General features: G+C 37.2%; 1 protein-coding gene across 1 annotated transcript in view; it reads right to left on the bottom strand.

The window, feature by feature from the left end:
* Positions 1-22,973, bottom strand: part of CUBN (cubilin) — a 228,532-nt gene that overhangs the window by 20,779 nt on the left and 184,780 nt on the right. Inside the window, exons 60-63 of the mRNA XM_040968271.1 lie at positions 22,534-22,683; positions 14,660-14,860; positions 12,637-12,766; positions 10,711-10,928 (exon numbers count right to left, since the gene is read on the bottom strand). Coding sequence (XP_040824205.1) covers positions 10,711-10,928; positions 12,637-12,766; positions 14,660-14,860; positions 22,534-22,683 — 699 coding nt within the window. The remainder of the gene's footprint in view (positions 1-10,710; positions 10,929-12,636; positions 12,767-14,659; positions 14,861-22,533; positions 22,684-22,973) is intronic.

The raw sequence follows: 22,973 nt of genomic DNA on the forward strand, positions 1-22,973 counted from the left end.
AAAGGATCAAAAGACAAATGAATAAGAATGAACACCCCAGGAAAAGGAAAGCATAATGGGGAACAGGAAAACACAACAGACTCACCAGAGAGTCCCAAGCGCTGCATTCTATTGTTTTAGACTCTTCTATGGATAATGGGGGGGTCCACTTTGAGAGTTTTTGATCAGAAGAGTGGTAGGATAAGAATATACTTGTCAATAAAGTCTGATCTGAAAATTGATCTGGTACCATGGGACTGAAGGAAGTGAGGTCAGTTAAAAGAATAAGGATATGGTGTGGGCTGGCGGTGCCAAGGGATAATAAAGAGTTAGAGGTTTGTATACAGAAAAAATGCTGGATCTGGGGCTTCATTCTATTAATAGAGCAGCTTCAAAAATTAAATGCCTTATAAGATTCAAGCTATTCATCATTTTCAAAAAGATAATTATTGCTAGCAAGTTAAGGACAGAATGACAATGGTACTTGGATACAGTGAATATCATTGCACATATTTATGCAATATTATCACTACCAATACTACTACTACTAGTAGTGCTACTGCTATTGTAAGACAAACCCTCAGTCGGTAGGGTTCCAGACAACAGTTTTTAAATTTTGGGCACCTGCTATTATAGATTGAGAAGACTGGTTGATTGGTCTTTCTCCAGGCACTCTCCTTAAGTGTACTAGAATGGACAGATCACATTTTTCTAATACTTGATGTTAGGCTTGGTTGCATGATTTACTTTAGGTGATTTGTATTAGTAAGCACAATGTAGGCAGAAACCTTAAATGCACATCTGGGGTGAGGCGTAATGGCTCAATCTGCTAATCATTTGCCTGTAAGTGCTGGTGACCCATGTTGGTGCTGCTTCATGTGCCAGCTGCTCCATCTCCCATCCAGCTTCCTCTTTATGGCCTGGGAAAGCAGTGGAGGAAGGCCTTGGGATCACCAGCATGAGAGACGCAGAAGAAGCTCCTGGCTTTACACTGGCTCAGCTCCAACCCTGCAGCCAACTGGGGAGTGAACCAGAAGATGGAAGCTCTTTCAATATTTCCTTCTTTCTATAAATCTGCCTTCCAATAAAAGTAAATTAATCTTAAAATAAATAAACATATGTTTTTGCTTTTTTGGTTTTAGTCAAGGTTTTTTTTCCCCGCTTCTAGAATCCACAGAGAAAGTAGATACAAATGAAGCTGACTCACAGCCAGCCTGAACTCAGGGTATAGTTTGGAACAGACAGGTAAGTCAGTGTGCAGACATGTATGTGATTAAACAAAAACTCTAGTTATCATCCACTTATTCTGAAGTGGTTTATTACAGAACATTACTGTAGTAACAGCAGATAAATACACAAACTGTTTGAATGGTCCAACTATAACACAGCGCACCACCTAACTTATAAAATAAATGGAGAAAATAACCCATGTTTACTGTTTCAGTATTCTAGAATGACCTCCCCCCCTTTTAAGAATAAGACATCTTTACATGTACAGCATCACACATCCATCATTTGCTTCATTACTGCACGTTTTTTGACCATTTAGACAAGCCTCATTCATCAGCAGCTGCTTCATCAGTCAGCTTGTGTCAGAGCCACTGTGGAAAGACACCCTGTGAGGACAAATGGCACACTAACCTTCCTTAAATCAGAAATGTTTCACACAAAAGACCTATTTTCTTTGACGAAAGCAAATGTTTTGGCCGAAGAAATATTGGAAGTATAATCCCATGGAAATCAGAGGAATCAACTCCAAGGTTTACTTAATTAAAAACCAGTAACTGAATCCTAAATGATTTCTCTGCAGTGATTTGATTTCAGAGTGAAGTTCAAGGCAGGACTAATCTGATAAAGGAAGAAACGGCTGCGTTACCTAAGAGCAGGCATGTGAGGTCTCTCCTAGAGTTAGATACACTCTCCACCCCCTCTCTCTCCCCTCAACCCCACACACCCCCAACCCCTGCAGGCTGACATTGTGTTCAGCTCCTCTGATGAGGTCTCTAACCTTCTCTGGACAATCACTACCTCCCTGGGGTATGGCAAGCTCTACTTAAGAGATAGAGATCAGCATGACTGCAGGGATTTTCCTGTTTCTCAGTGAGAATGTTGAGGCTTTAGGGCTATGGTTGGAGGAGGCAGCAGCAAAGCCTGGAGCAAAGCACAAGCAAGTCCAGGACCAGCGCTTTAGGAAAGGAGTGCACTAAGACAGCTTTATGGCAGCCACAATGGGATATCGGACTGGGCTTCATGCATTTCTTCCCTCTGAACAAATCCCCTTGTTGGGATTTGAATCACTCTTAATTTGAGTCACTTTAGCTAGCCTAATTTAAGAATCACTTTAACTTAGAATGTGTATTTAGTCTGCTAATATTTGGAAGCACAACACTAAAGCAGTTAAAAAAAAAGGTAACTTACTAAAAAAGAAAGATAACTAATGCTGAAAATGAATGTGACAAAGTCCAATACACATTCAGGATGAAGAGTCTCAGTAAGAATGGAGGAGACGTTTTTCAGCTTGATAAACCCTTCAGAGAGCAGAACAGTTCATGGGGAAAATCAAAATGCTTCCTTCTCAGCAGGGACAAGGTAAGGACATTTATATCTCACTACTCCGAGCCAGAATAGTATTAGAATTCTTGCCAGTAACATACAAGAAAAACAACATGCAACTTGTACAGAAAGAAATAAAACTGCTACTCTTGCAAATGACATTATTTTCTAGGAAAATGCCAAGGGGTATGCAGAACTGTTCCTAGAACTAACATGTGAGTTCAACAAGATGCAAAAGCAATCCACAAAAAATTAATCACATGCCTAAATCCTAACAACATACATGGAAATCAAAACTGAAAGACATAATACCACTTATAATTATTAGGAAAAATGATTTTGAAGCACACACTTATTTCCAGTAAGGTGCACAGTAATAGAAAATACATAAAAATGTGTATTTAAAATTTAAGAACCGTGAAAGCAATCCAAGAAGATGTACTTAAGTTGAGAGGCATGGCTGTTCCCCCCTCCCATTTGATATACAGATTTAATAGAATTCCTACCAAAACCCTAGCTTTTTTTTTTTTAACACTTAAAATATTAGTTTAAGATTTACTTGGAAATGGACAGGCTTTTAACTAAACAGCTGGTACTATTTGACAAAGAAAAGTAAATCAGGAGGAATAACTCCACCTGATACCGAGGTTTTTTTTTTTTTTTTTTAATAGGTAGGACAGTGTGATATTGGTACAGAGTCGGAGATGTGCAATGATGGGACAGGACAGAGAACCCAGAAAAGCACCCACACAAACGCCAACAAAAGGGCCACAGCAGTCCAATGGATGAAGAATAGGTTTTTTTTAGCAAGGCACTAAAACAACTGGGCACATAGAGGCGAAAACTTAATTTGAATTAGGACCTCACACAAAAATTAACTAATCGTGGGACACAGAAACAAATGAAACAATGTTTTGGGAGAAAACAGCAGAAACTCATTGCGATCTTGGGATAGGCCAAGAATTCTTAAACTTGTTAGGAGAAAACTGGATAAACTTGACTTCCTTAAAATAAACAAATAAATAAATAAATAAAACAAAGCTGTAATTTTGTGACAGACCTTGTTAAAAGGATAGAAGGTATGGACTGGGAAAAAAATAATTACAAACCAAATATCTGATTATTAGTGGGAATAAACAGTTCTCAAAACAGTGTAAAATAATTTGGAAAATAGAGAAACATACAAAGAGGACATGCATTTGAGAAAAAAAAATTAAGCACATGGAAATTGTTTATCATTCAGGAATGCAAATTCAAGCCATAGTGAGGCTTTAATACATAATGATTATAATGGCTAAAACATAGTAATAGCAATAGTTCATTGGGGAGTACAACAATCTACAATTAAGTGACCAGAGCGGGGATGTAGGAGTCATTCTAAAGAATGAAAAACAACTGTCTAACTAAAACAATGAAAGCCAGAATACAGTGGAACAACACCATAAAGCACTGTAGGAATTTAAATGTCACACTAGAAATCTATATTCAAAGACGATACCCCACGCAATTTAAGACAAAATAAAATTACTGTGCTTTTCATGTACTTTGTCAAAAAACATATTAGATTGAATTTACAGTAATTTGTTAACTTCTCTTCCAGGGTAAGATTATGAAGAAGAGGGGCCTGGTTGGCATTTTCACATCCCCCAAGAGAAGCTCACTGCTTCAAGAGTAAGTGGATGATGAATATTGTCTAATGATGAAAGGATGAAGGGCAAACATCAATCATTCAAATTACATGAATTTTTGTTTTGTTGTCCAACTGATAGGGAATTCTTGTAATTAAATCTATTTCTCGATTTTTGAATTTTTTGCTATAAAATATACATTACACATGTGAGCATATGTACACGCATGTATGGCCTATGGATGTGTATGTAAACATCCATGAGTTTTGTCTTGTGAATTAACCTGTTCACAAAACTAAGTTATTGGGCACTCAAGACACATTCTATCACAAACTGGAAGCAGAAAAACTATGCCAAAACATTTAAAATACCATGAACAGTGCAGTTTTAAGAATATTTTAGACTGATATATAGTATTTACATATTTTATAAGGCCTACAATGCAACTTTTCAACACATACTGTTAGGAACAAAATTTTTTTCAGCTGAAAGCTTCGCCAAAATTGTGCTAAGTCTGTTGCTTTTTGAGACAGTTTAATCCTTGAATATTCGGTTCTCACAGGTAGAACAAATGCATTAATTTGTGAAATTCAAGATAATGTGCAGCAACATTTTTCAAAATAAATATGATTTATTTACTCAGTAACGACCATTATGAAATTTTTAATTGACTCCACCAAATTTATTTTATTTAAAAGAACAAGACTAACAGTTATGTATTAAGTCATAAAATAAGCTGCAATATAAAAGACATGGAGTTTATAAAACTATATCAAGTACCCCATAGTTTTTAAATTATTTCTACAAAGATATGGAATTGTTTCATACTTGTTGATACACTGATTTGAGCACTGCGGTTTTGATATTTCAACTTTCATTACTCAGAGATTACTTTCCCACTTCTGCTCAAAATTTGTAGGTTACTTGAGAAAATCACTTAATTTCTTTGTGATTTAGTTCCTCAAGTTGTAAACTGAGCTACATAATAAATATAACAATCATAAAAGAATCATAAAAAGAAATGTCCAAATCTCTTCATACTGTAACAATCCTGTGGTAAGAAATTTTTATATGTTGGAAGCCATAATTTGGGGCTAGAAACTTTGTGCTATACAGAGAATTATTACCCTTATATTGCCATATAAATTACAGCCCAATAACTGTACCGAGTTTTTACCGTTACATCATGCTAGGACAACAAGACAGATGGGAGGGACTTTTGTCAACACCAGCAGAAAGATAATGGGCTTTTCCTGCACATAAATATATATGAAAGAAAAAGCTGGTAGGGTCACCACCCATATGGCAGACTCAGATGGAATTACAGACTCCTGGCTTCAGCATGGCTCAGCTCTGGCAATTACTGCCATCTGAGGAGTAAACCAGCAGGTGGGAGAGTCTCTTTCTCTGTGGCTCTCCCTCCCTCAAATAAATATCTAATAAACAGAGTTATATAAAAAAAAAAAGCTGGCAGTGTCAAATGAGACGATGAAAGTGGAGAGAAGCATCTCTGACCTAAACAATGAAGAAGTCAAGACTAGCCACATCTCAGCATCATGCCTCAGCCCCCAATATTTTTACCAACTACCAGGTACAGGGAAGACTGATTTAAAAAAAAGCACAAATTTCAGAGGCAGCCAACCTACTTCAAAACTTGACTTTATCCTTTACAAGCCTTTGACAACAAACAAACTACAGTCGCTTAAATTCTGATTTCCCCCTTTGTCAATGGGGTAATTCTGTCTCCTGGGATGGGGTGAGGATGAGATGAAGTGAGCTTCCTCAGCAGGAGTAGCATCTTGGTGTCAGGCAATCCTTACCATTATGCCCCAGGATTTTGTGACAAACCTTCAGTTGCAAGCCAGTGGAATGTACATAGCCCAAATATTGGGGGGGGGGGGCATTTCTAAACAGTTCTTTTGCAGTATAGCCAAAGAATATTTTAAAATCTGTATTGCTGATGAGACACGCTGTTCTTTTCTGATGCTAGGCACATTACATCAAAGCCAAAGCAGTCTAAGTAAGGAACACCATTATGGGGAATACACAGTTACCAATAATTTAATCCCAGATATTCAGTCACCTGACACAAATCGGGTTACATTTTGAGGACCACACTATGCTTAGGTTATATGGAAAATAGCGGGTTCCCAGTTTGTGTGAGCTGGAGTGCTTTTCAAAATCTTATTTTATAATTTACCACAGACTCAATTTCAGCATTTAGCTTGGTTTTCTCTATGTCATCTTGTTTTACTTCGCCTAGAATAATCCTACACTTCAGGACCAGGCCAGCACTCAAGTCATTCTGAGAACAGGCAACAGCTGTGATGTTGGATGTTCATTAAAAATCTTCCTTTTCCTTTCTTCTTGTTGATTTTGAATCTAATTCCAGTTTGCTTGTGTTTGTAAGCTTTTAGCAAACAAAGCAATTGTTTGCTTTTCTTTACGCCAGTCCCACATTCTCCACTCAGGAAAAACAAAAACAAACCCACAAAGGCTAACCTGTGGATAACCTTGGCGTTGGCATCAGCCCCCTGGGGAAGGCTAATCAGCAGTGATAGTTACAAGGCTTAAAAAGGGCGGAAATGGGCTTCGGCTCCTTTTCTTCCAAAGCGTTTATTAGTTTCAGCTCATTTCATTCTCAGACTCCATGAGCAAGAGCAAACGACATTAAAAAAAAAAAAAAAGAAGACCTTCCTCATTTCTTCCTAGTAATACCCCCATTATTGCTAAACTGAGTTATCTGAGTAGTGATTTATCAAATTATTCAAGATATGATTCAACTATGTTACTGCATGTGTCCTTTCAAAAGTCACCATGTGGCTGGCAGCTGAGGTCATGCTGCTCAGAGATGGCTACACACACATGTTCTTTTTTTATTGTGACTGGATGTTTTCAGGTTTATTCTTTCACTGTTTAGCTACAGAAATTTAGAGTGATTCTCCAGTTTAAACATAATGTCACAACTGAAATTACAAAGAGCTAGCAGCTGACATCTGAACGTGACAAGTTTATTAGTTTTCTCTGTTTGCTCGAACTGTCACTTCCACTCGGCGCACCCAGCCTTCTGCAGTATTCTCTGCCTTCCTTTCCACCTTTGCACATCTCCCCCGCCAAGTCAACATGTTTTCCAACTCCCTCGACTTCTTCCTTTCACTACCTATCTAGTCCTTCTCCGGCATATTCTGCAACATTTTCAGATGTTTAGATAACAGGTAAAAATCTAGAGGTCAAACAAAATAATCTAAATACTGAGTCTGATCTGGTATTCCTAATTTTCTGAGGACTACAGTGGTTTAGTTTATCACCTTCTCTAATAGATCAACCATTATGAGCCATGACTGAAATCTGAGGAATCCAGACACATTATAAAAATATCATAAATGGTGTACCTAACCTATAATATTAGTCTGGGATAACTGATTCACCTGTTCCTTAATTCATTCATACAACCCATACTAATATAGTACCAATGTACAAAGGCCTTAAGATTTGGTTAGAATTTAATGCATCAAATATGTGTTGTGGCATGGGAGGTTAAGCTTTTGCTTCAGAAACCTATGTCCTGTATTGCTGTGCCAGGTTCAAGTCCTAGCTATCCTGCTTCCAACCCAGCTCCCTGCTCGTGTGTCATTGAGGAAGACGTGTCGCTGCCAGACACATGGGAGACACAGATGGAACTACTAGCTCCTGGCTTCTGCCTGGCCTACCTTGCATGTTCTGGATACTTAGAAGTGAATCATGAGATGGAAGGTTGGTCTCTATGAATCTGTTACTCTACCTTTCGAATACAGAAAGATCTTTAAAAAAAACAATTTAGTACTTGATTTAAGTTATAAATATACTTTGAAAAAAGATTTATTTATTGGGCCTGGAGTGGTAGCCTAGCAGCTAAAGTCCTCACTTTGCACGTGCCAGGATCCCACATGGGTGCCGGTTCTAGCCCAGCAGGTCCAGCTTCTCATCCAGCTCCCTGCTAGTGGCCTGGAAAGCAGTCGAGGACAGCCAAGGCCTTGGGACCCTGCGCCTGCATGGGAGACCGGGAAGAGGAGCTGGGCTCCTGGCTTTGGATAGGCTCAGCTCTGGCTGTTGTGGTCACTTGGGGAGTGAATCAACGGACAGAAGATCTTCCTCTCTGTCTCTCCTACTCTCTGTATATCTGACTTTCCAAAAAAATAAAATAAATCTTAAAAAAAATTAGCAATGCCCTACTTAGTGTTTTAGTCAAGACAAAGGATATGAAATCCCACAGACTACGTTGGCTTCCTCCTCACACCAATTATTTACTGAAGGAAGGGACTGTTTTCCAGGCTGAGCAGATAGCTTTGGGGATGAAAATTCACTTCCTGGTCCAGAGAATGCTCTTCCTGCCCTAACAGACTAACGTCACATGGATGAGAAGGAAGCACAAGTACTCAAATAGCCGGGTCTAAGTTTTTTACTGAGATCTGTGATCCCACAGTTAAAGCTGCTAATTTTATCCATTCCCTCTTTTCTTCACCACCACACTACTAGTGTGTATGTGGTGTGTGACTCTGTGTGTGTGTGTCCATTTAAAATCTACACAGAGAACGCCAACTCTGGTAAGATTCAACACAAAATTATAACATGTAGGTATTTGGTTAAAAATATTATTATTAAAGGGTAGTTTTAATATTTCTTAAAATATCTCCAAGCAGTTGATGGCAGTTATACAGCTAAAAAAGAGATAGAAGTAATTCTCAGGAAACACATCGTAGCCCAATGCTGGGAAGTAACGGAATTTCATTTCTACTTTTTCCACTTAATTTTTTTCTCTGAAACCAGAGGAAAGCAGTAATTGACAGTAACTGTTCAGTGACTCATGGGGGGACAATGTCCCTGACCACACGAGATTTTTTTCTTCTGTGTTACTTCAATTCAGTAAAATCTCAGTGAGACTAAAAATGACTTCTTTGTGGCCCAGAAAACACAGTAATCTAATAATGCCAGGGGAGCCTGGCTACTTGGGAAGCTTTGTGAAGATGACAACATTGTGAAGAGCATGACAACTATTCTTTCAATGGTCACATGAGAATAGATAAAGTAAACCGATTTGAAAGTAGGTAGAGAAGGAAACACATACAAGCTACTGATTTGCTAGTCTGTGCTACAGGCAACAAGATAGGAGTTCTTCCATACAAACTTTTCTAAAGGACAATTATTTTTCTTTCAAAATAGCCTCTGTTTTTAAATTTTAAAAAATGTATATAAACGGAATACATTTCATACATTTCCTATATTCAGTTTTAAGAGCATAATGATATTTCTAACTTCCCTTTTGCAATTTCACAAAGGCAACACTCTGCCCAGGAGATTTGCTTTCAAGTTATTATTGTTAACATAGCCAAGTGCTGGTAGGAGATGATATGATTTTCCGATACTATTTGTCATGATGTCTGTGGTTTATGGAGAAACTTTAAAGCACAAATGTTTAATTGCCTCCCTCAAGAAAAGCACAATGGGTAACAAAAAAAAAAAAAATGGGTAACATGCCAAAGGTAAGGAAGTTGAAATGTCTGGTTTTAGAATATTGGTCTCACTGTTGAAGTCAAATGTGGATTACCTTACACTATGCCATTGATGTTAATAGCATAACCAAACAATGAAATGATTGGCTACCTTTCATTTTTAAATGATTTAAAATTCTGAGCTAATTTTATATAGATACTTACCTTTCATATGCAGTGAAAATAAACTCAGGTCCTATTTTTAGCCTAGCCTCATATCTAGCTTTACCCACCACCTTTGGATGATTCGAAGACCACTCTCTCAAGCCCCAATTTCTCCTCAAATTTAAATTTTCTGCTAGATACCCCCATGCAGGTATCTCACATACCTTCCAATCCCAAGTATCTCAAACTAAATACTTCTGCTCCTCAAAATCTTAGATTTCTAAAGTACCAACATTAAAAACAAGCACTATAAGAACTCATTCTGCATTCACATCCTCATTGTAGGATGGCATCAGGCCCCGAACACTGTGCTTCCCAGGCGTCTACCCTCTGGGTGTCTTGAGATTGCTGTCCTTCCCTCCATCCTTCCCTCTCTGTATCCAGTGTGCGTTAGTTTGAGCTTTGAATATTTCCCACCAAGGTTTCCATAATCGACATATTCTTTTTCATGCGGGTAGGTTATCAAGCCTTACTTTTTCAGCCAGTCCAGTCAGAAAGTGTTTGCTTGAACTTATCCAAGACTCTTCAGTGCTTTAAAGATAAAAATCAGACAGCTAGTCTGGCCTTCCCCTGCCCTTTGGCTCAACTTCCGTGATTTCCATAAGCGACAACAGGAGGCTCATGTCTCATTTGCTGGTGGATGTATAAAAAGATATCGTCTTCATGTGTGGGAGAGTGATTTGTTCAATGACATTTTAATGAAAATGGGAGATACAATTTTTTAAACCACAACTGTATGTGACACTCTTCTAACCTTAAATAAAAAGCAACTAGAAACAGGTGGAGGGGGAAAAAAAAATGAAATAAAGTAGACAGATTATAGGTATGTAAAAGATTTACATATACAAAATTCTTACCCAATGTTTCCCGGAAAATTATCTTCCAGCCTCTTGCTATATGAAATGAGTCAGTCTTGAATACTAGAAGCATATTATTATTGCTGCTTCTAACATCTGGCGGGGTGTTAGAACCACAGAATTTTCCGAGAAGGGGATCACTGGTGTTAGAACCATCGTAAATCGCCAGGTAGTCATCGGAGCAGAAGGTGGAGAGAGCCACATCAAAGTCACTGAACCTGTGGAATTTACCTGGTTAATATGTTGTCCCTTAAATCATAGGTTTAGCTCTTATAAAATAAAAAAAGAAGACCTCAACTGAGGTACATCATGTAAGCTTCACTTCATAGAAAATATTTGCAACAGACGGATTTAATAATTGGTTAAGAAATTTAGTCAAATTTATTTAGTAACTATGATATGACAAAACTATAATAGGAGCTGGATATTTAAGGCTAAGATGCAATCCCACACTTTAGAGTTGTTTTTTAATTTAGGATTATTCTTGAGTCCATTAGAGATCATATTTTGAGTAACTGAAATAATATTTATTTATCACTCCAGCAACACCAATGGACTTTATTCTCATTAAAAATAAAATACTTATTCTTCTTTAAAGGGGCAACATGCTTCTACTTTCCTATTTTAATTTAAAGGAATGCTAACAGAAGAATTAATGCTGGTTTCACAGTAACAGTTCTATTCTAATTATCTTCCATCTCTTTCAAAATAGTTTATGATAATGTTCAGTATATAAATTCATAAAAACTGTATGTAAAAGCTTTGGTATCGGGCCCGGTGCGGTACCCTAGTGGCTAGAGTATCCCATATGGATGCTGGTTCTATCCCAGTTCTATCCCGCTCAGGGATCCCACATGGGTGCTGGTTCTATCCCGGCAGGCCCGGCTTCCCATCCAGCTCCTTATATTTCCAGAATTGATATTTGAAGTCCCTGGAGTTAAACTACCAGGAGGTAATGATCTTAAGGGCAGAATGTGACCACAGACAAACAAGGGGTTGGCTTATAGGTATGTGTGGTCCCAGCCCACACCTTCTAAATCAAATTCCTTCATTGCCACGACTACAACAGCTTTCTGAACCTCTTACAATACGAGAATTTTCACTATAAAACAGTATTAGAAATGTGCCATTTTAGATAAGAGCAGTCTGGAACTTTATCACTGGAGAAGAGGAGCTTGTATCAACCATCATCGGTTTTGCTGGGAGTAAGAAGAGCCAGGGGGAGAATGTACTAATTATTTAAGATATCTCTTATAACAACAGCATAGAGTAGTTTGAATGCATAACAAGTGTATGTTTCTTGAGTAGTCAGCAAACTTATCCATTGAGAAACAGCACGGGCAAGTACTGAAGACATGCACGGTCCTTGGAAGAATCCTCATATAGATTCAGATTTGCACTTCTCATTTATACGTGTTTAGGACTTGGTAGGGTGAAATAGCTTTCCAAATCATTGCTATGAGAAATACACACACACACACACACACACACACACACACACACACACACACACACTCTCACACACGCACACACATCTAACGTGATTGTTTTAAGAACAAAATAACGACAATTATGGAAATTGCTAATCAGAGTTCCTGTGTAAAATAAATACCCAGCAAAGGAAACTGCTTTCTCATGTCCTCCTATCCTTTTAAATTTCAAAATAGGCGTGCAATTTGATAATCCATTTAATGTTCTGCACCTTTTTTGGGAACTACTGGGGGAATTATGACTGCTTTAATGGGTGGAGGGGGTTTCGCCCCTTGTCACTGCTGGCTTGAGGGAGGGCAGGAGGTCCACACAGAACTCCACTGCTTCCTCTAGACTTCCTTAGAGAACACCAAGAATCGTTGTTCTTCACTAGTCCAGCACTCTCTTAAACATAGTCAGAAGGATTTTCTTAAAATGTAGATCTTTGATACATACTTGATCTGAATCACTCTGTCTTCTCTGACGGTGACGGTATAGAGGCAGTACAGGTTGTTGGGGTAGTCTGTATATGAGTAGGCAGGACTGTTGACGATTCCAGAGGAGAAGTTGTACACACCACCGCAGGCTGCAACAGAAGCCAGCAGAACATACAGAAAAGCATTTACCATGCACAGCAAGAAAAGCTGCTCCTGAGATATTCTACACTGTTGCACATGTTCTCCAAGGAGAGATGGTAACTATTTTTCTGGAACAAATTGAAACTTCCTTTCATCTTGCTTTTACATAATTCAGATTTTTTCCACTGGGAGGGGCAATATGAGATGATAAGAGAGAAGAAAAGGGCAAGAATACTTGAAGGCTTATCTTGGAAAGGAACAAGTCTGGGTGAAGTAATTACCTGATGAAAAAGGATATCTCATGTGTTCAGATGTGATTTCCTTCCTCTACGGCTGAGAGAAAGAGATGGGGAGAGGGAGACAAGAAGAGACAGGAAGAGAGGGAGAGAAAAGACACATCGGGAGGGAGATACATGAATGGCATCTGGGACTTCAGAAAAGCAACCACTATCCAAGGCATTAACTGGAGACTATATTTTATCTATTTGTAGATTAAAGAAGACTGTGATCTCAACATGTCAAAAAAATGCAGATGCAAGTTTGTTCTGTAAGAGACAGAATATTAAAAAGTGAAATACTGAAAATCATCTTTAAAAACTTTAATGCAGTTCCCTCCGTGGGCTCAAAAACATGGCTTTTAAGTCCTAAGTTTTTGTATTCAGTTATGAGGCTGGTAAGAACTACACTTGCCAAGATTTGTATTTCTGATCCTCAACAACCCTGGGAACAAGCCACTCGTCACTGACTTGGCAGTTAACAGCCCAGAGTCCTCAGCTACACTAATGAGTCAATAAAACAATATAAAAATACAAGAAAGCTCCATGAAGAGTGATATAAAATTCTTATTTTTGATGTGGCTTACATATAAGGAGCACAGTATCAAGTGTGCACTCTCACTGCAGTCAGAAAGGCATTTTTTTCTAAAACTATCATGGTGTTATTATACGTTATAGATATTTCTATGGTTTATACTCTATCAATTAAATGCTCTACTCACATCTATTAGGAATAATAAAGATTATGGCTGCCAGTCAAAATTATCATTTATTAATAGCTTATGCCTCAGCTGCATCCACTTGTCCACGGAGGTTTTCCCTGCATGTCCATAATTGTTCATATACTCAGTCCTTTGGGTACACACAAAGTGCACTAAATATCAGCTTTGGATATCCATTACTCAATTTCATTTTGTATAAAGTTTGAGAATTCCAGATAACTTCCATTTTTGCAATTTGATAGGATTTGAAGGCTTAATATCAGAATATTCTTCAATAAAACTCTCATGCTAGATATATTAAATCTTGCAGACTGTTTTTGCAAAATGAAGAATGAAACAGCAGAATAAAAAGCAGAGGTATTGTGAAAGGAAGAAGAAAATTCCACCTTTTTCTTTATTCAATGTGCTGTGAGGAAAGACATGTTTGTTGATTGCTGAGTCCTGTTCTAGTGGTGCCCAAGTCACATGATGTTAAACATTAATTACACTTTATAAATCTTAGGGTTAATATTTAGATATCAGCTAATGTGAACAAATTATTTATTAAACATTATTCTTCTTACTAAGAGCTGACTTGGGGAAATAAAACAGGTATTTGGATAATTCAGGCCAAAAGACAACTTCATGGTAATGTACAAAATACAGACAGCAAGAAAGTTTAATTTAAATGCAATTGACAAAATACATTTCAATTCTCCTTTTGATTTTCAAAGGCTGTTCTAGGAAGAGTTCATTTAAAAGACCTTTTTATGTTCAAATAAAAGTTTAAGTATTTTTGTGCTATAAAAATTAAAACTTTTTCCTCCCTTAAGTCCCTGAATTTTCAAATGGATGATCTGTGAATCACAGTGGAAACTGTTATATGTAAAAGGACATTGCAAACTGTTTTATTATGGTTACTCACAGGTTATGCGATAGGAAAACTTGAATCCAAAATCTGTGATGTGGTCATTGGAGTAGAAGTTCAACAGCACTGGTCCAGTGATGGCGAGGGGAGCCAGGGTCTCAGCACCACACACAGTGGCAGCAGGTGTAGAAGAGAGGCTGTAACCCCTGATGATGTGCACACCGTCATTGGCACAGGTTCCTGAGATGGCAGAGCGAGCTGTGCAGAGCATGGGACAATAAGCATTACAATTGGAAGCAACACAGTCAACACACAAATGAAAATATGATGATCCTGCAATTGATATTGAAATTAGCTTGAGGATTTAACGATTCTGAAAATGGATCTCATTGTTCTAACTATAAACAAGTATACTCCAGATTTCTCCCTTCTCCATAGAAAATTATAAAGTAGAACAAATAAGAAATTAAAAAGACTTCATTACAACTTGTTTAGCTGTTTTTACAGGTAAATATATATTGTTAAAACAACTAGGATCATACTGGGAACAATACTTTGCAGTATAATTTTTATTAACATCATGCATTTTTTTATTAAAGGTATTTCTGAAACACTTAGTAATGCACATATTAATTCCAACACATAGATTGCTATCCTTCGATCAACTGATACCCTATCGCTCAATAATTCTATGTTCTTCATGGTTTGGTGACTAAAAATGTCAAAACAAATATTGTTACACATTAATGTAAATATTTAAGGCAGTTTCTAATTGTTTCATTAGAACAGGTCTTGAGTTTGATTTACTGGCACTGAGATTCTTTTTCATATTCCCATAACATTGTAGATGTTTGACATTCTTCTCAAATCTCACTGTCATTCCATAGAGAAATCTGGTACCCATTAGCAGTCACTCCCAATTTTGTCTTTTCTGTTTGTGCACTCCACGCCCTAGGTAACTGCTTATCTATTTGCTATCTGTATGGATTTGTGTATGCTGGACATTTCACATAAAGAGAATCATATAATAGCTGCGTATTTGTGTATGCTTCTGAGGTTCATCTGCATTTGTAGCAGGTGTCAGTACCTCATTTCTTTTGTGAATATATACTATTCGACTTTAAGGATAGCCACGTCATTTATTGTTATAAATTATAACTCATCAATTCACAGGTAGTTGGTTTCTGTCTACGTTGAGGCTAGTATGAATATCTGTGCTATGAACACTCTTGTGTAAGTGTTTGTAAGGGTCTGTGTTTTCAGCTCTCTTGGATTTATAACCAGAAGTGCAATTTCCAGCTTGATATTAGGGTAGACATTTGACCTAATCAAATTAAAGAAACATAATTTCAAAACATATGTTTGGAATCTGGAGTAGTGATGATAGCCAGTCCATAGATATAACAGCCAAGTCTCTGAAACAGGAAAATAATCCCTGATTTGTAGCATCTGCCAATTGCCACGGAGTAATTATTCTTACCGTAACCAATTTCAAGCTATCAGCATGAGGTAACTAACTGCCGAACTGAGAACAAATGAGAAAACTGACTTCAAAGCTGGTACAAACCAACTCCAGCATACCATTGGAAAGATGCCATATGTCTTCCTAGATTGACAGAAGCACATAACCCCCTGAGAGGATAGTCACCAATATCTGGGAGACCAGGGTGCAGCTCATACTGGAGTAGTACAGAGTAAGAACAGAAACAGTAGAATATGTGATGAGAAATAAAATGCTGGATTAATCATTCTTAAGGAACACTCAACTTTGAGTACTTCCAAAAGTAATAAAGATTGCCTTCTATGCTTAAACAGGTTGAATTACATTTTCTATTAGCTGTGTCATAAAAATTCCTCACTGATAGTGGAACTACTTTATTATTACGATAGTCATCATTGTTGCTATTAGTGTCATCCTCAGGCACTTCTGATAAATTGATTATTCCAAAACATGACATTAGACCCAATCTAAGACAGACAAACATGTTCTAACCATAACTAGTTATGAAAGGGGTCAACAATGCAGGAATCAAAGATTTTGAACTTGGAATATATAGCCATGTTTTCTGACATACGTAGGAGGACATGATGCATTAAGGGGGAAAGATACTGTCATGCAAAAAAAAAAAAAAGGTATTAGAAAGACAATGCATATTCTGGGATTTTGTTCCTGGTTCCCCTTGGTCAAGGAGAGTCCAGGATTCATTTTTCAGATACAGGGACTGTGCTGCTGCTCCTTGCGTGGGTTTATGATGAGGCAGGCCTGACCCAGAGATCCAATCCTGTGGTCTGGAATTAACTACCTCTTTTCCCAGGCAGGAAGCGATGCATCTGTCTTTGCATTGTACTACTTGGAGCTGGAGAAGAGGAGACATAGGCAACTCTTTAGGCTTTTTTCAGTGTGTTTCCTCTCTTACACTAAAATCAATTACTATGCATCTCACCTGGCTTTTGTATCTCTTATGAGGTGACTTGTCAAAACTGGCATCTTCGTAGGGAGATGATTGCTAGAGTGTTTTACTCAGCTACCATCCTGCTCTGCTTCTTCTCATTTTTAATTTGTCCTTTGGAGATATGAAATCATATGCACCTGTACTATAACTTCTGCTTTATATGTAAGCTAACTCAAAAAAAATAAAAACAATCATGTCTTATTTGAAGCAGTGGTTTAAGTGACTGCTTGGAACACCTGTGTCTCATGCTGGAGTGCCACTTTCAAGTCCTGGCTACTCAGCTTTTTTTTTTTTTTTAAAGATTTATTTATTTATTGGAAAGTCAGATATACAGAGAGGAGGAGAGACAGAGAGGAAGATCTTCTGTCTGATGATTCACTCCCCAAGTGAGCACAACGGCCGAAGCCAGGATCCTCCTCCAGGGCATCCCACACGGGTGCAGGGTCCCAAGGTTTTGGGTTGTCCTCGACTGCTTTCCCAGGCCACAAGCAGGGAGCTGGATGGGAAGTGGAGCAGCCGGGATCAGAACCAGCGCCCATATGGGATCCCGGCACATTCAAGGCGAGGACTTTAGCCGCTAGGCCACACCGCCGGGCCCAAGCTGCTCAGCTTTGTAATGTACACACAAGGAGGCAGCAGTAATGGCTCAAGTGTTTGGCTCCACGCCACACTTGTGGCAGACCTACAATGGCGTATGGGGCTCCCAGCTTAAACCTGACTCAATCAAAGCTGTCGCAAGTATTTGGAAAAGGAACCAGTGGATAGAAGGTCTCTTTGTGTCTGTCCCTCTGCTCTTCAAATAAAAATGGGAAAAATATTTAAATAATATTATTGAATATATAAATTAAAAAAAGAATATTATTGAATATATTCTTTTCTATATCTGTACATAGGAGTACCATGCCTTCTCTTTTTGGGCAAGTATCATATTGGAGTAAATTGATGTTTTTATCTGAAAATATGTATGTAGTTTAATTTTTCAGTCATTTTAGAAACATTTGAATCAGTTAAGTTTCTATACAATAAGAAATCCTGAGGTACTAATTTAAGGATTAGGGATGTTTCTAATTCAGCATAAATCTAAGTTAAAATGTGAAAAGCTTAACTTTAATTACCTTATTACATAGTCAGAAAAAATATAATTTTGGAAAATTAGGACAAGAAATAGAATAAAATCAGACTTATGTTTGTAATACATAATGCCAAATCATGCATTTTAATTGTAACTTCAGAATTTATCTTCAAGACATCAAAAGCTCCAATTGCATGTTAAAAATTCAGAATAGATAAGTAGAAGAAAAAAAGTATACCTTAGCTAATGCAATGTTTTCAGTTATGAACAATATACAAAGATGTAAAATAAAAATCACAGAATACAGTAAGTTTTGGGTTTCACATTTACTCAAAAAGCCTGTTACTCGTGTATTCCTCAATTATCTAACAGGTTGTGAAGCTACTGGCCCAAAAAAATGATATAAATAACAACACTGATAATGGGATTATAAATTATTGAGTGGCTGTAGGCCGTAAAGCATGTCTTATGCTTGATTATGTGTTCAAATACTTAGAAACAAACCCAGATTTAATTCTGGACAAGTAATTTATGAAATTACAACATACATATGTATATTAAGTTTATATTTGCATCTTTTAAAATTATTTATTTATTTGAAAAACAGAGCTATATTACAAAAAAAGAAATAGATATTTTCAATCTGCTGGTTTACAAAAAGAATGACTCAGTAATGGTTTTAAAAACATTCCTATTTAACAAAAAAACAAAACTGGTGGCGGGATGCAGAGAAAGTTGAGAGGATATTCAAATTTCTTTTGTAAACGACATGAGTCAAATAGCTAAACAAATTATTTTGTCCACCTACTCATTCTCAAAGCCTGATTCTGCATAATGCAAAAGTTAAAGCATTTGGCAAATTAATTCATGAATTTTAACATTCCTGTATTCTTTCCAATAGTTACTGATTTAAGATAAGATGTCCTTCCAAATATTTTTTGGAAGAAATAAAATATTTATGTAACATCAGAACTTGGTAAAGTTACTTAAAAACATACCAGGGATTAGCAAGAACAGTGCAAGATATGCACTTCATATGCAAGATAATGAAACTTAAATATGTCATTAAACATCAACTAATTTACAGACCTACATATTTTTCTCAGGTTCTATGATATCATATCTCTGCACTAGATCAAAGATATCAGCCTGAATCTCCAGTGAAAGCACAGTTAATTATAAAACACACAGGCATCAAAAAATAAATATATAAAACTCCTTTGATAGTTTCAGGAGGAGTCAACTGCAGACGCAATTTATGTATACCCTAGCCCCCTCTTTTAGAATATTGTTAAATGCAGGATAATGATTTGTTTTCCCCAAGGGAGAAAACAAGTCAAGGTCTTGCTTTGAGGAGTAAGACAGATGTTGAAGTTGAGTATATGGCCAAGAGGCAGCATTCAATCAGTCATGCAAGAACTTGTTAAGAAAAGAAGCACCATGAAATTGAACACAAGTTTACTCCAGAACACAAGCCCACATCATGGGCCAGGAGCTGCAGTCATTCTTCTATCTCCTATGAATAATCTGATAGATATTTACTGCTGAAATCTCTGAACTGTAAAACAACCTTCCATGATCTGTTTTCCATTCTTCTGGAAAGCTTTAAAACAAGTTTGTCATTCGAAATGGTTGAAGTTCTGTGCAATGTATTGACATTGATTTTTTATTTCAATTTACTAGGTTTTTAATACAGTGCAATGTATAATTCTCATTTTCATCATGATTCCACGAACTTTCCGTTTCAAGGACTAAAGATGAAGTAAAACCCTTTGGGTGGGATATTTTAATATTATAGAGTAGGATCAAATGTTTTCAGTAAGGCTGACAAGAGTCCTTGGGAAAGGCTGGTAGAATAGAGAGGACAGATACGCTGCCTGCTGCCGATCTAACTGCGTTTCCTATGTTGTGGCATGGAGATGATGTAATCTGGTAGGAATGATTCAGTGGCTGGAGAAGCATATACTGCTACAAACTCAGCTCTGCCTGATTGAGTAAAATGTCAATATAAAATACTCCTGAAGAACTATTGCATAATAGTTCTTTGGTATCTAAAACCATGCATTGTGAAATGTGTACACATTCTGAATTCTTTAGAAACAATTGCGAAACAGAAGAAACGACAAGTGACTGATTAACATTTTGAAAACAAACTTTAAATGGAGGAACATATGAAACAAAACAACAAAACTCAATCATTGCACTTCTTGATGAAGAAAAAGGACAAAAAAATTCTTAAAATTTCTCAATTTTCCTTTTGGTAGAACCTGTAACACAGGATACATCAGTGACTCAAAGACAATTTAGGCCAATGTGACTACTGTGGATGTAAGTCCCATCACTCCTGGTGCTGGAGATGGTCTATAGAGGACAATGAGCTAAAGCATATCTCCCTTGGGGCCTCTTTGTCAACCTGCCCAATGCTGTTCTACTTGCCAGTGCTTACCAAGAGCTACTCTGGGATCGGAGAAAAACTGAGCTTACAACTGGCCTTTTTAAAATGAAATCTTTCTAAGCCCTTCATTATTGCCAAAGTGAGTCAATGTTATTATCCAAGTAAAAAATCAAGTCACTTGGCTTGCTGAGGTTTACCACACCTGCTAAGTCCTTTATATGCAATGGGAAACAATTAGATTGATACTTTTTTCCAGCAGCTTGAGGTGATCACCCTGGCCACAGGTATAATGAATATGTAAAAATGCATATTTGGACTGTTCAGTATTTTTGAAAACAAAACAAGTACTTATTTCATAATATGTGGTTCCAAAATAAGTACATACACTGATGTCTATGGTCTATGGTTCATGGAAAAGTTAGTATTGTAATGGAAAAATAACAAGAAAGGTAGGGAAACGTAGGCCTATATAAAACAACATACTTTTATAGCAACCCACTTCCTGAGCCTTTGGCATCTCACCATAGAGAAAGCGCCAATGTGCAGTAGAACAATTATTGTATTTCCTTGAATAGCAAAACTTTCCCTAACTATTGTCAGGGTTCAGTGCATAAAATGTTGAAACAAGTGTTTCCCATTGTATTTTGCAGCCTTAGAAATCTGATTCCTGCTTGCCAGCTCTATCTGTTGTACTCAGAATACACCTAGACAACAGTTCTAGATTGTTCATCATCACCAAAGTCAACAATGATTCTGCTGGACTCAGAAATGCTAATCATGGGAAGAGTCTTAGAAACACTTCTTTTTTTCTCATTAAACTGTTATAATGGATCCCAAATTCTGTGACAGGTATTTGGTCAAGTTGTTTCCATTAAAAAAATACTGATTTAAAAAACAAATAACTTAAAACTGCCCGCCCCTCCACAAATGGTCCAGAAAACATTCTTCTTTCCTTCTAAAGTTTTTATGATGCATTGCTATCATTAATCATCTTTCACTATTAAACTTATACAACCAATTGAGACAAACAGTCCTGAGACTGTTGTTCTACCACTCATGAAAACTGGAATGGCAGGTATTAGAGATAATATTCATTTGCCCATCTGAGCTTTCTGGGCAGATATGGTGACTTGCCAGCTCCAGCAGCCTTCTTGGCTGCTTCTTTGATGACACCTATGGCAACTGTCTGTCTTATATCATGGACAGCAAAGTGACTCAGAGGGAGATAGTCAGAGAAGCTGGCTACATGAGCTTGGCAAGAGCTATATCAACAATGGCAGCAACACCAGATTTCAGGAATTAAGGGCCATGAAAACACTTCTAACTGACAGGCGAAGGCCCTTCAACAAAGCTACAGCCTCCACTGAGGGGAATGCTTAGTTTTACCACAACATAATACAAATATAAACCTCAGGCTCATTTTATAAGTGAAGAGAGATATACTTTGTTTCAGTTAATTATTCTCTAGTCTGTGGTCAGAATTCAATAAATGTCAGTGCTGAGATAATTGATGGCAAGAAGATAACTACAAAGTAAATCTGATTAATATTGCCCTTTTTGAGCTTCATCATAATTCATCTATAGCCAGAAATCACTCACTTAAAGGTTTTAAAATGCTTAGTATTTGTAGCACTGTAAATGGAAAATCATGAGGATATCAACTTACCAAAAACTCAGTCTCTTCACCTGGGTGAGGATGAATGGAAGTAGCCATCACTTCCTCTGATATTATCTAACTAGTAAAAGTATTACATAAAGGCCAATAAATAAAGTGCAAGAATAATCTAGAACAAGCTAGAAGTGGAAGTAGAGCCAAGGCTCGAAATTCAAGCACCATGATTTATAATATAAACATGCCAAGCAACATTTTTAAACTACTATAATAAATATTAATTAATTAGCCTGATTTAGCATTTCCACAGTGTTCACATGTATGAACACACCATGTTGCATGCCATTTGTAAACAATTTTGACATATCAATCAATCAATTAAAATACTCATAAGCTTACCTTCCAAATGAAAAGACACAGAAGTCAAGAGGACCAGAGAGTGAAGATCGCTTTGTATGAGATAGGTGCAGTTCATGTTGTTGTCATATTGTTTTGGGTAGTTGGGAGAAATTATATAACCAGACTGGTCAGTAAAAGTACCTCCACATCCTGGGTGGGAACAAGAGAGCATCACTGGAACATTTGTTCTCACATGTAGCACCTGGTTCATCAGTGAAAGGGGCAATGGCATGAATTCTTTAGATTTGCGCTTCTCTGAGGAAGGAATGGTAACTAAGAGAATGAGACTAAAAGCAAGCATTCATGCACAGTAAGAACATTATATATTCTCTCTATATATATTCTCTCTATATAGATATATATGCACACTCGTGTGTATTTGTGTGTACTTAGAAAACACTGCAGAATCTTAGATGCTAAGCAACAGAAATTTTACCACA

The sequence above is a fragment of the Ochotona curzoniae genome, unplaced genomic scaffold (assembly GCF_017591425.1).
Source record: "Ochotona curzoniae isolate NIBS_2020 unplaced genomic scaffold, NIBS_Ocur_1.0 scaffold_4683, whole genome shotgun sequence".
Lineage (NCBI taxonomy): Eukaryota > Metazoa > Chordata > Mammalia > Lagomorpha > Ochotonidae > Ochotona > Ochotona curzoniae.